A 14665-nucleotide genomic window follows, 5' to 3' on the forward strand; every position below is an offset into this window, starting at 1 on the left:
AGCTAAGACTATCTACTCCTGGCGATACAATTACAAATATTCGTCCTGCATTATGACCAAACATAATTGTATGACAACAGTTATTATTATGTACATATTAAAAGTTTAATCAATTGGAAATTTCATATTATAGATAACTGTGCATACAAATATCCTGTAAAATATCGAAAATTTAAGATCATCTTATAATTATCTCCCTTAGGCTAACTTGAGAATAGCAATATGGTCTTTACAAATTTTATTCTTACCGGTAGTTAAACCCTTTTTAATTTGTTGTGCGGCATATATAAAATGCATTAATGTCAGGTCAAATTGATGACGTCGAATCCGTTTATTCGTGCAGGTGTAATATCACCATTGATGTTCCCTATTAGTCTTTGTTAAATTTGCACTTTTCTAAAAAAAATTGCAGAATTTATCTTTGTTTCAAATAAAGAAATACTTAGCACGGGTTAATTTTTATCATATCCAGTACTATAGAAAAAAAAATCACATTACATTTGATTGCATATAAGAACATAACCATCTTTGGAAGTAAACTAATCAAATTGCTCCCCTTATTATTTTATTTGTCGACAAGGTTTAGTCACCATGTAACCTCAAGATTACAAAATATTCCATAGAAATCCCAAATAAAAAATAATGGTGTTTTGAAATACCCAAGACATATAATGATGACGCAGACATGGTTTACTGTGATGAAATGTAGGATTTAATATAACCTACAACTGTCGAGTTCAAGGGAATGTTTTTTTCGACTTACTTTCATATACAACTGGATGTGACGTACCATGATTTGGTACTATTACAACTGCAGGGAGACTGCAGTGCTGTATGTACGTTAGGACCCTTCCAACAACTCTTTGGTGGGTTCATAGATTGCACGTTGGAAGGCAAAAGGAATTGTGTGTATAAGTTGTAGCATTTAAAAACAAAAATGTAAACTTATGGCTGGGTATCACAAATATGTTTTTTTTTGTTACAAGCAATATAACTTAAATCTTCACATTTTTGGCATTTGTGCTAATTTTCAAACATTGTGGGTCAAAAAAAAGAAGTAGCAGCTCTTGTGTATGTTCCAATTGCAATTAAAAACATTTGTTTTCATGTACCCTGATGTTGAAGTAGCAGTAGAAATTTCACTGTCTAACACGCCCGATGGTCTCTATCAATGGTAATATTTATCGTATTTTATTTGATTTTTTTATTAATCTGACCATGCATATTGTTTTCAACATGTTCAATAGACTTTAAACAACAAACAATCAATATTATTGTCTTTGTTTTATCTTAAAGAATTAATGAATTTATGACTAGACCATAAAGTAACCAACCGTGCAAGGCCTCATGATTAGTCAGTGTCGTTAAAATATCTTCGTCGATGTAACTTACGTTCAACTTAACTACATGTGCATAACCATGATTACATGAAAACAACAACTTATTTCAACGTAAATGACTAAAACATGCTTAACGTTCAGTTTGGAAATGTTATCCTCTCGAGTGTCTTTGTTTACTTTATCATGCTTTTAGCTAGTGTTCGCAAATAACTACTTCGTTTTCAACGATAGTACTTACTACAGTTTGATGGTACTAGTAATAGACCTATACAGATGAAATTTCGTTTGTTGACACCCACTTCTCGAGCGGATAAAAATTCCATCCATTGTCCACAAGCACTGGTTTCCTATTGAAAATCATGTTCATTCAAGAGAGATTGTCCATCATATCCTTGTTTAGCTTACCGCAGATCCAAAGATCATGAAGATCTGAAAGACATAACTGTTCAATTTGAATTAAAAAAACGACTGAAATTGGATGTTACAAATAATGAACAGATGAGACAATTGTACGGTAAGTGTAGTTAAGTGGTCACCGATGAAAACACATAAGTGGTCACCGATGAAAACACATTCACTAGCACCTCATATTGACAATAAAACATTATGTGCAATTAATAAAAAGAAACAAGAATCTGACAAGACTCAAATATATATTTCGTCGAACAGTACGTAAATGAAATCATAATTTATGTTGACACTTATAAAGATTTAGAATAATTTTGATACACACTAAAAAACAAATGTCACAAAGTATTCATGTGATTACAACGCGTTATAAACACGTAAACATAGCTTTATCGTTGAAAAGGGTATATTAATATTGGTCCAAATGAAATCAGAAACAGAAATTATTTGTTAAATTAAGTCAAGTTTGAAGGTACTAGCATTTGGATATATTTTTATATCTTGTTCTACTCTGATTTATATGTAATGGTTTAACTTGTGATGAACATAAATGTCATCTAGTTAATATAGAAACATGTATTTGTTTTGTTTTTCCTTGAATATAATTCTTGAATTAAAAGATACCCCGATAACTTATTTTTATTTCGTTTTTTTCTAGCTTTTAAACATAAGATTATCATACAACTATATTTAGAAAAAAACGTACACTTATCATGTAACTTCAATTGAATGTTCAGTACAATTTTTTTTGTAATGTTACTCCACATAAAAAATGTGTTAAAGAACGCCTCCGGTGTGGGAGGTTTTCGCTGCATTGAAGACTCATTGGTGGCCTTCGGCTGTTGTCTGCTCTACGGTCGGGTTGTTGTTGCTTTGACACATTTTGCCATTTCCTTTCTCACTTTTATGTTTGTTGTCAAATGATCGATAACATATTCTTATAAGTTTGATGTATGTATTTGAAATTGTACAAAATGTATATTAAATTGTTCTTTCAATAGTTTTTATCTACGTTTCTTGTCTTCGCAATTGCTAATTTTGAACCTTAGTGCCAATGTGAGACAACGGACTTAAACATTTTAATTCTTATGTGAAATTATAACATTGATTTGAAATAGCTCGAGTACGTGTATTTGACTTGTTTTCTTTTTTAGATCGGATATTAATTTATTGATTAATTTTTTATTTCATATTAATTATATGATCAACGTGTAATGCATATATCTTACCAGAATTAAACACCCATAATGCAACATGTACACTGTAGAGCAGTCCGAGCTACAAATTGAACCCAAAGGGTGTCCGTGGATTAACAGGATGATTACTACGGGTCCTTTGTCGATCACCAGTAAGACATTTGCCAAAACTGCGGCGTAACTTTTGGTCAGAATTGGAATATGAAATCCAATGCCTCGCGTGTTAAGTTCCACACTCTCAGCACGTTTATTACCCTTGCAAAAACTCCTTGGGGTCCATAGGTTGCCTGTCGTAATGCAACATTGCCATTCTTAGCTTTTTTTCCCGGTGGCTTTATGGATTTTCCCCGAATTCATCCCGAACGACCTGTTTGACTGTGTTTCTTGTTAATCAATTCTTGTCCTAATTATACATGGAAAAGTCAATCAAATCGGTCCAAGCTATTAGAAAAATCCTTAAACGATTGTTTAAATGTTTTTTTACAGTGTGTTTAATTTAAAAGGGCAATACATGTACCTGTCAAATTTTTCACTGATTTGACTTATATTCTCATATATATTATTGCGTTTTGGTCGAGTTGTCAATTTCAATCTTAAATCCAAACTACAATGAAACGTAGGTAAACAGTTAAAATGCATGACTCGATCAAATATATCAAAATGTCGTGAGTACATGTACTAGTATTTCAATCTAGATACGATCCAATTAACAACGAGTTGAACTCCGAAGTCTGCTGACGCTCACATAACCCGTCATCAAACATATTTATAAATATAAATAGATATTGACCTGATGCAATTGGATGTTTCTATGTCATTGTATGTCTTTAAGTTCTCATGTATTAGTTTAAAAAATCAATAAAGTATCGTTTTTACCTGTATAAGAATTATATATTGGTTGATTGAAACAGTCACGGAAATGCATGATTTACTTTTGGTTGACATATTTTTCCTTGATAAGGCTGAACAAGATTTAAAAATGCGCAATCTATAGCTATCTCTAGATTATGGTAGTGGATTGAAGGTCATATGAATACAGATGCAATCATGTAAAATATTTACTTGAAAGTAAATAATTCAGCATCGGTGTTACTTTGCCTATTTTGACAAAATTGAGTTTAATTATTATTTAATTGTTTTACTTTAATTTATGATTGGAACAAATAAATTCAAATACATTTAGCTAATCTTATAAAAAAAAACGGTAACTTGCAGTTTTGTACAATAATAAAAATAAGGATGGACACAAATAAATTTAGAATAGTCAATTCAAATATATAATTTCATTTATTTGTTATTGCAAATTCAAAATCTGTCGTTTGTCTTTGTTTGCGCTCAATCGTTTTTCTCCGTCTTTATTCATGCCATAAGTGATAACTGAATTAAACATTATCATTTTAAGTTCGTGTATAACTATATTTTGCTATTATGCACTATATATTCGGTTTTTAGATTCGTTGCATTGTTCCTTGTTCATTAAATTCAAAAAAAGAAAAAAGAAAATCAAATACAATATAACTCATAAGACGGTATGGTATGTGTATTGTTAGGTAGATGGATTTTCCAAAAAAAAGATGAAACACATCCTGTGACACAATAAATTTACATTCAGTGTCATCGAAACACGGCAGTACAATACACATGAACAAATAGACTGACTAACACTCGAGACGTACGGAAAAAATACAATAACAATTGTAGTAAGTATGAATATCACCAACATTTGTTATGTGTTCATTTCGATTATCTAATTAATGTCTTCTTACATCTAATCCAATTCTTGTAGATAATTATTATACAAGAATTATGTTTTATGAAAACAACAGCTATATAATAATATGTTATATCAGTCGTTCAAAGGTTAAACATAACATATAGTGCTAAGCAAATAAAATAAAATCAAATAAAACAATATACAGTACAAAATTCCCTAAACTAATCACTGGGTAAAATAAAACATCAATAACGTTAAAGCAATGTTGGTTCAAATATTTTCTTTGAAATTTCGTGTATCCAATTATTTCAATTTTTATATTGTTTTCAACTTGTCAGCCTTATTAAAAGTTGACGACTATTTTATATTTAGTTATGTGCAAGTTGTCTCCTTATTTAATTTTGTGTGACATTTTACTTGAAATATCCGTTTTTATATATATTAAAGCTTGGTACGAGGAAACGTATTATATGTTTTCTTTTAAACAAATGATTATTTGGTTTAAGCGTATCTTCATCAAAATTGAGCTCTGAAAATGTGTGCGTTTTCAAAATCATACACTTTTATTTGATCGTTAAGTCTGAACATGTTTGTTCTGAAACAACATGTCCTTGGAATTAATATTAAATAAACATATATAGCGTATATATTATCATATAAAGCAAATGCCCTATTTCAAATAGACTGGATATCTGCCATCAAACCAACACTGTTCTTTATTACCGCAACAATATATCTTAAAACGATATTTTCCATACGAATTTCATTTTTGTCACATTTTCCCTGTAAGTAACATTACGTTTCGAAATAAAGCAAGTGACAAAAAAAAAGTGTATTCATTTTTAAAATTGTTTGCAATACTCATCCAATGATGATCAATAAACGAATATTTTTGTTTATTATAATTATGTGGATATTTGCATAAAACTATGATAAACGAAATACTTTATCATTTAGAAAAACATAAAAAAGTATATTGCACTCTGTAACTTATATTAATATATCTAATAGTTAGCAATCTGAACTGTATACAATTTTATCTTTAAACTGCACTTTGAATGTACCAAATATATAGCGGGCTAGAAAATGGTAAAGTTATTTAGCACAAGAATTACAATTTTCCAGGTAGTAAGATAGACATCTGAATTAAATGATAAAAAAATCCAAACAAAAGATTTCAATAAGAAATACTTAAAAAAGCCGAGTTATAAATAAATGTGGATATTTCCGGATAAGATTAGAGTAAGACATTTTTTATTTATGATTTCAGATGCAGATTTATGTCAAAACTTTAACAGGGAGGGAAGTACCTATTGAAGTTTGTGCTTCAGATACTACAGAAATTTTAAAATCACTAGTTGAGGGACGAATTGGAGTTCCTGGGGATATGCAGCGTCTCCTTTTTGCTGGAAAAGAACTTGAAAGAGGTCGAACTTTATCTAGCTACAATATAATAAATGGTTCAACTATTCACTTGGTAGTGACTGAGAGAGGAGGGGATTCTTAGTTTAAACATAGCAGTGACTAGCAAAAACATGACCATCAAACATGGACATATACAATTCAGATAAAAAAGATGAATTCCTTCAGAATGGCTATGTTGGGCATAATATGGTGAACATATAATGTGTGATGTGTTATTGTTATTTTGATATTATATTTGAAATATACTTTGAGGAATAAATAATGACTTAATAAAAAAAAGTATTCAAGTCTTATTGCATAGTGCACTAGCTAATAAAAGGACACATTCACGCATAGTCTATGATAAATATAACATACATTTTAGTATTATACTCAATAACAATTTTTAAATATAGCAATACAAAGAAATTAGAAAATAATGATAGTGTGAACGGTAAAAAAATACATTTATAAATATGGGATCAAAAAATATGTGTAACGCTGGTTAAGTTAAATGATAACACTTCAGATAGATTCTATTGGGAGGAAACAGTCCGCCAATTTTGACAAACTGGATTCCTTCAATTGGTTTCATTCAATTAGAGTAAATTATTCAAATCTGTATGTGAAGCTTAAAAGAATTGTATTATGCATATTAGAATATAATTCCTCTACTTAACGTTCTGAAATAAGTGTGTATGAACAGCCAATGATGTTAAAAATATTCAGCATTTTAAATTAGACGTAACACTACGATCATTACAAGAGGCTTTTGTTTCCATATTTCGTTGTTTAAGTTGTTTCTTTCTTTCTTATAATAAATCTGATAAGTCAAGTTTTTGAAACTGAATTTTAAGTTTTCATGTTGTGCTTTCAAGCCGTGGTACCGGATGAATGGTAGAGGTGTGCACTAACACATACATTTAACCCCTACACATTATTTTGTTCCTGGCTTTTTCAGTTTCTACTCTGATGTCGATTGTGGCCATCTGCTATATTTGGTTTTCGATTATTGCGATCAGGCAATAGGTTCCCTTGATCATTATTTCAAACTGTTCGTGCCATTTTTTTTATTATTTGGTGATGCTTACTGTTAACCAACTTATTTTCGCGGAAACCTTATTTCTCGTAATAGTTCTGCCTAAAGCATTTCGTGACGATTTAATTTAGCGATTTTCAAATTTAGTAGATGTACATGTAGTTAAAAACAGAAAGATCTAAGTTTCACATGTTCGCGACAATTTGTAATCGCGTTTTTTTTTTCTACTCGCAAAAAGTCGCGAAAAAATTCACTCGCGAAAATAAGTTGGTTTATAGTTATGACAAATTGTGCTGTCATTCCTGTTTATTTATATTTTACTTTGTTTATCAATGTTGATTGTTTTTCATGAAGTTGTCTTAAATGTATATACATTTTTACTGCTTTGAGTACCAATAAGAACCCATTGGAATAACGACGGCCTATTATCATGATTATAATATGAATCCATTAAAAAAAAATTAACAACTAATTATCAAACTCATGTGGAAAATAATGCGCAAAGTAATAATTATGATGATCCATAACCGAAGCTTGTATGTACGTATGTAAATGTTTTATTCGAAGTTTGATGTGTATGAACTTGAAAAAAGTGTTGTAATGTCAAAAAGGTACAAGCAATGTGCAGTATTAAAAATGTAAGAAAACATCTCAATTACTATATTTTTGCTTTAATCATGTAAATATTTGATTATGACGGGATTTAATCTACAATGATTTATGACTTCATTAAACTTGTTTGTGGGAAGATAAAACCAGCATAAGTCCACATTCAAATAATTTATCGAGAACAATTTGATTGGTTTACAATTTAATAGTTTCCTAAATAGTGTGCCCTTTTAGAACAGTAAAGTCCGTACTACCATACTTGTAACTTTAAACGATTTAAAGTACAAACATAATTCTCAAATTTGTATCAACTTCAAGCGCGAAAATATTTATTCTCATGGTATCCCTGCCGATTGAGGTTAGAATATTAAATTCTATTTTATAAAAATTGCGGAACAGGAAAAATGTTTTACAGTTTTACAACAGATTACTTCCTCTGCATTGAACCATTATATATTCACTTCAAAGTGTATTTATATATGAACAAGGAAGTGTGTGATCATGTTACTAAAACACCATCCTTTTAAATATTTAACAGTTCAACCTTTAGAAGTAGTAAATAAGCAGCCTGGTGAATCGCATTCAAAGTTTGTACGATCACGGAAAATAATTGAATTAAATTGAATTAAAAAATTACAGACAGTTTACCCTCTCGGTCTAAATGATAATATCATGGGAATTGGTAATATATCTTGAACGAATTCCGTTAACATTTTGGATATAGTTTCTAAAAAAACTGTTCGTACAAACCGTTCTCACTGTCGTAGAACAAATCGCAATCATAGAAAATTTCGGGCCAATCATACCAATATTTTGGACCTAATTTCTATTTCAAAAAACAACGGCAGACATTATCTGTCAACTAAACTCTGTTCGTTACCGGTTTATAAGTTAAATAAAATTTTGGAGGATTGCAACACAATTTCATATAGCAGTCCTAAGTATGAAATTGTTCAAATTATTATGGCATATTGTTATTCTAAATTATTTCCCAAAATTGATCGCCCTGAAGATCATAAAAAAACATTTTATTAAAATTAAGTATGTCAATAAAGGCTTTGATTTTGTAAATATTACCGGTATATTTAACGACCATTCTGTTAAAGAACAAATTCCTGGATATTTTGACAATACTGAGCTACCACTTATTTGTTATATTTACAAGAAATCTTCCCGGGAAATTTGTGTTTAATTATAGTCAATTGTGTAAAGATGTTAATATCAGTGAAAATACACCTACTTCATGTAATTGCAGTAATTCCGAATATATTTATGGACCCATTTCCCATGTTATAACAGGAGATCTTAACATCGTTTTTGTCCCGGCCGATAAAGCTGCTAATAATATTATTATTGTTTGACGTAAATTTTACATTGAGGTTCTGAAAAAAGAAATCACCAATTCACCAACATTCCAACTGACTCCATTTTCAGAAAACGAAATCTGTAACAAACATAAACTTTTAGCCACCGCTTTACAAGCAGAGCCAAATACAATGAAAGTCCCAACTATGTATTGGCTTCCGAAGCTACACAAAACCCCTTACAAATATAGATTTATTTCGTCTTCAAGCCATTGTTCAACTACTAAATTGTATATTCTTCTTACCAGCACACTTGGTACAATTAAAAACTTTATAATAAATTGTTCAAATAAGGCCTTCGAAAATAGTGGAATAAATTACTTTTGGAGTGTCAAGAACTCGTTGGAAGTACTTGATAAATTGCATGCTTATATTGGTAATTTTGAATCTGTTCAAAGTTTTGATTTTTCTACCCTGAATACCACATTGCCTCACATTCCCATTAAGAAAAAGTTCACACACCTAATTAAATGGGCATTCAAAAGATCAGAATGTTCAAACTCTTTTAGGTCATTTTTTAGTAGCAATAAACAAAAAAACTATGTTAATTGGACTTTCTTTGATACTATATATGCCCTTGAATTTTTACTAGATAAAATTTGTGTTCGCTTTGGGGAATCTGTATATCGTCAGATTATCGGAATTCCAATGGGGACTAACTGTGCACCACTTATTGCGGACCTTTTTTTGTATTGTTATGAGCTACAATTTATGACAAAAATAAGCAAAGACCCATCAAAACAACATCTGATAAACAAATTTAATAATATTTTTAGATATTTGGATAATATTTTGGCTCTCAATAATGACGACTTCAGTATGAAATTTATCCTGCTGAACTTACTTTAAATAAAGCTAATACTAACAATGACCACTGCCCTTTCCTCGATCTTGATATCTATATCACTAACGGAAAGCTGAATACTAAAATTTATGATAAAAGGGATGATTTTTCATTTCCTATCGTTAATTATCCGTTTTTAGATGGTGACGTTCCCTTGTCACCATCTTACGGTGTTTATATATCTCAACTTGTACGATTCGCTCGTGTATGTAACACTGTTTTAGATTTAAACGAGAGAAATTTATGTATTACTGAAAAATTATTACACCAGGGTTTTCGATATCACAAACTAGTCAAAACATTTACTAAATTTTATCATCAGTATAAAGAAATCATTCGTAAATATAGCTCAACATGCAGACTTTTTATACGTTCAGTTATTTCACATCCAATTTTTTGTGCAAATATTCTTTTTAAAGCACAAAGGTGTCAGTATTCACCTCAGAAACTTACAAAACCTTTGAATAGACTTATTAAGAAGGGATATAATTACGATACTGTTGTCAAGTCATTAAAGATTGCATATATTGGGGTTAATATTGAGTCATTAATAAGGTTTTTAGCATCGGAACTAAACACATTTATTCTAAAACAGTTGTTGGCATGACACGGTTATGTTCTTCTCATATATGTTATGATGGTATGATACTAAACCCCTAACGGGAAGGATTGTGCCTGATGTTCATATGATGAAATCATAATCTTTCAGTCAGTTTAATTGAAGTCTGGAGCTGGCATATCAGTTAACTGCTAGTAGTCTGTTGTTATTTATGTATTATTGTCATTTTGTTTATTTTCTTTGGTTACATCTTCTGACATCAGACTCGGACTTCTCTTGAACTGAATTTTAATGTGCGTATTGTTATGCGTTTACTTTTCTACATTGGTTAGAGGTATAGGGGGAGGGCTGAGATCTCACAAACATGTTTAACCCCGCCGCATTTTTGCGCCTGTCCCAAGTCAGGAGCCTTTGGCCTTTGTTAGTCTTGTATTATTTTAATTTTAGTTTCTTGTGTACAATTTGGAAATTAGTATGGCGTTCATTATCACTGACCTAGTATATATTTGTTTAGGGGCCAGCTGAAGGACGCCTCCGGGTGCGGGAATTTCTCGCTACATTGAAGACCTGTTGGTGACCCTCTGCTGTTGTTTTTTTATTTGGTCGGGTTGTTGTCTCTTTGACACATTCCCCATTTCCATTCTCAATTTTAAATTTCTGGTTGAAAAGTAAGAAAAAGGAAATATTTATTGAAACAAATCAATATTACATATTTATTATAAATAGTTGGTACAAATCTTGACACGTGTGCAGGGCCGTACGGTGACAAATAGCTGTTTAATTCTGTTTAATTCTGCGTCAATTGGTCTCTTGTGGAGAGTTGTACCAATGGCAATCATTCCACATCTTGTTTTTTAAAATATAGAAAACATATTCGCCGTTTGTAAATGATACCATTTTTGATGTAGATATTTTTCAAACCTTTAATTTGACAGATAGTTACAGTCGATTTCGAACTTTCTCAAAATCACAGTTAAGCAATATTTCTAGAAAGAGACCAAATAGAATGTCTGAAAAAATACTGACATGAATGCAAGATAATTGTATAAACCGTACTGAATTTACCACATGAAATACATTTAAAAATTGATTGAAAGATAAAAAGACAAAACATAATATCATTCTAACTTTAAAGATCTGATCAACATCCATACTATAATTTATTTTCTAGTGGATTCAATCTTTATTTCAAACAAACGAAATGAAATAATTGTTAATTACTAAAGCTATCAACTACTTTTGAAACTTTTTAAGTACAAGTTCAATCTTTAATTTTGTATAACATATTCGTATTCATCATATGCAAATAAGCTGAATTGGTTCACTAAGAATCAAATATAAAATATTTGACTACTCAGTTGGCTGGTATATTCTCTCATTTATTTCTCTTGTGCCCGGCTATTGTCGTTGATGCTAAGTCGTGATTTTGGGCGGTCCTATATAGAAATAAATATTAAGAAAGGAATTATGTATACTTTATACTTTCGTGCAGATAGAAAATCTACTGATCATTATAAATATAAATCGGATCGTTACTTTTATCGTTTGGATTGTTTAAAAAAAATCGAGACCTATGCAGTATGATATTTTTTAATTGTTGAAGGCCGAACGATGACCTATATTAAATAATCTGTGCTATTTAGTTTCTTGTGGAGGGATGTCTCATTAGCAATCATACCACATCTTCTTATTGTTATATTATATTATAGAAATGACCCCCCCCCCAAAAAAAAAAAAAAAAAAAATACGGAAGAAAGTATATCGATATTTTGTTTATTAATATTGTCGGAGGTACCGGTTTTTAAAACAAAAAAACACATTTTTGTATTGCATATCGCAAAGTTAAATGCTTTTTTTTGTAACGAAACATATTACGAGCAACATTTTAACTTAACAATACACTATTTTTCCAAATATATATTACAATTGTTCCATTTTTTAAACGATGCAGTATAGTTTTCTTTCCTATTCTATATCTGACAATGTTATCCGAACTTATTTTACTATCACAAGCAATTTATTGAAGTGTCACCACAATGTTCAAATATGAATGAAAGACCCTATTTGCTAATATGCAGTTATTACACGCGTAAGACTCTTTATGCACATATCAAAATACTATTTTTTTTAAATAGTTCAGAAAGCATAAGCCATTACATCTACCACATACAATAGTTACTGTCCTTCATGTTAAATTTCGGATTTTCCAGTTATACATCTACAATGATATAATGGTAAGGACCAGTTCACCCTAGATAAAATCATATCAACCATCATACAGATTACACTAATGTATGGCAATGAATTAACGATCGGCGATTCCATCGTCTTTTGTGATTGAAAAAAAATCAGAGGAAGTGCCATTTTTAAAAATGAAGACAAATATATGGACCACACAAAAAAGTTTGATTTACCTTAGAATTGTTTAGAAATAAAAAACATATGTATATATATTGCTTAAACAGGCTTGTAAGTTGCTTCTTACGAAGATATACAGAGGACTTAGAATAATGATGATTCAGCTTGTTCAGTTTTGTTAGTTCTGATATCTACATGTATATACTAACCAAATTACTAAAATCAGTAGAATGTTTCGAATCCATGCGATTAGCTTGACGTCGTCTCTGGTATTGTTGGTAGCCTTGTCTTACCTTGACACAAAATTAAACAATCAATTTGGACATGTTTTACATAGGAATAAAGTGCACAAAATAGTCTTCAAGTTGCATGATAAGAAAAAGTACCCAACCATGGTGACAAACGGTTTCAGAACGTCTATGTATACAATGTAATTTAGAATACCAGTATTCAGATGTGTAATGCTTTATAATATGATATTTATAATGATATATAAAATAAGTATCACACGACGGGGGATGTCGTATATGGAGTAGAGAATGCTCACCCTTCAGTACCCGATAACATATGGTGCACCTGTGTAAGTTCATATTTTCGATATAATTAGTAAAGCAATACCGGTTACCTTAAATGAGGACTATTCCAGGTAATTGGCTAGCAGCGTGCATGAAGACGTAAATACTCCTTAAGAATGCGGCAATATTATTAGATCGTTTATGATGTTTAAATAATTCATGTTTTTTTCATTGTTATTGTAAGTTAAAGATTCAGTCTGCAACGTACTAGCCTACATATATGACTAAGAAAGGACTATGGTAGCCATGGCTAGGTGTTATTTAATTCTAAAGTTAAGATACACATGATGCATACCTGCTTATTCAGGAAACAGTGGAACACACATATGAAAAGACCCTATAAGGTTAATAAAAATAGTCATTATCATGAGTGAAGACTATATGAAACCAAATTATAATAAAAATATACAAGAAAACAATTCCCCGACTCAACACGTACAATACATTACTTTATTCGTAATCGTTGATATTGATACCAACATAAATCTCAGTATCATCTTTAATGTTTTGTTGCTGGTATTAAACTGTCTGTTCTCATAAAACCGTATAAGTTATCTAAGGCTTATCAAAATAAACACGAGACCTGCGTTTCCCACATTGTGGTTTGTCACTCTGATTTGTATCAGTGAAATCGATATATGAATATGGAACAGCATTACACTAATTGTCAAACGTTAAAACTGTTGGAGAAGGTTATTATTGGAAGTTTCAGTTAAACAAAATATTTGAAGATAAATTCAAGCGCCTATATATGTCTGATATATACATGCATTTTAGCGCAGAAGTTATTATACAGGTTTTCTTTCGTATTATGATTACTTATGATGAAGGTGACTTCTTGCATGAAAGCTTTCAATAATAATATTCAACAAAATGTCATCACAAGTTTCTGACCACTACATACATATATAGATATTACGGAGATGACAATAAAACTGTTCTCGTTGTGTTTTACACATTTCCGTTTTCTTCTTATCGAATGTGCAATTATCATGAAAACTAAAATCAAATTAGATCAATTTACATCACCTCCAGGTTTTGTTTTGTTCGTTTTTGTAATTCCGTCAGTTGTATTCCTTGAGGTTTATTTTAGACTGTTTAATGTTTATCAATTTTTATTACACTCGTGTTCAACTTTTGAGTCTAAAATTCATTTTTTGATAGTACGCCTTATTTCAATTAATGACTTACTATAATTAATTTAAAGTTTATATGGTTTTGGAATACATTCTAACTGTGAAACATGAGATTCAAA

General features: G+C 30.5%; 1 protein-coding gene across 2 annotated transcripts in view; it reads right to left on the reverse strand.

Annotated features, from left to right (window-relative positions):
• Positions 1 to 11598: 11598 nt before the first annotated feature.
• Positions 11599 to 14665, reverse strand: part of LOC139486079 (adhesion G protein-coupled receptor B3-like) — a 30847-nt gene continuing 27780 nt past the window's right edge. For both annotated transcript variants that reach the window (XM_071270775.1, XM_071270776.1), the window contains 3 exons: positions 13706 to 13747; positions 13045 to 13128; positions 11599 to 11913 (listed from right to left, as the gene is read on the reverse strand). In XM_071270775.1, the coding sequence (XP_071126876.1) occupies positions 11857 to 11913; positions 13045 to 13128; positions 13706 to 13747 (183 nt within the window). In that variant the 3' untranslated portion in view covers positions 11599 to 11856. The remainder of the gene's footprint in view (positions 11914 to 13044; positions 13129 to 13705; positions 13748 to 14665) is intronic.

This window comes from Mytilus edulis, chromosome 8, assembly GCF_963676685.1.
Source record: "Mytilus edulis chromosome 8, xbMytEdul2.2, whole genome shotgun sequence".
Classification (NCBI taxonomy): domain Eukaryota; kingdom Metazoa; phylum Mollusca; class Bivalvia; order Mytilida; family Mytilidae; genus Mytilus; species Mytilus edulis.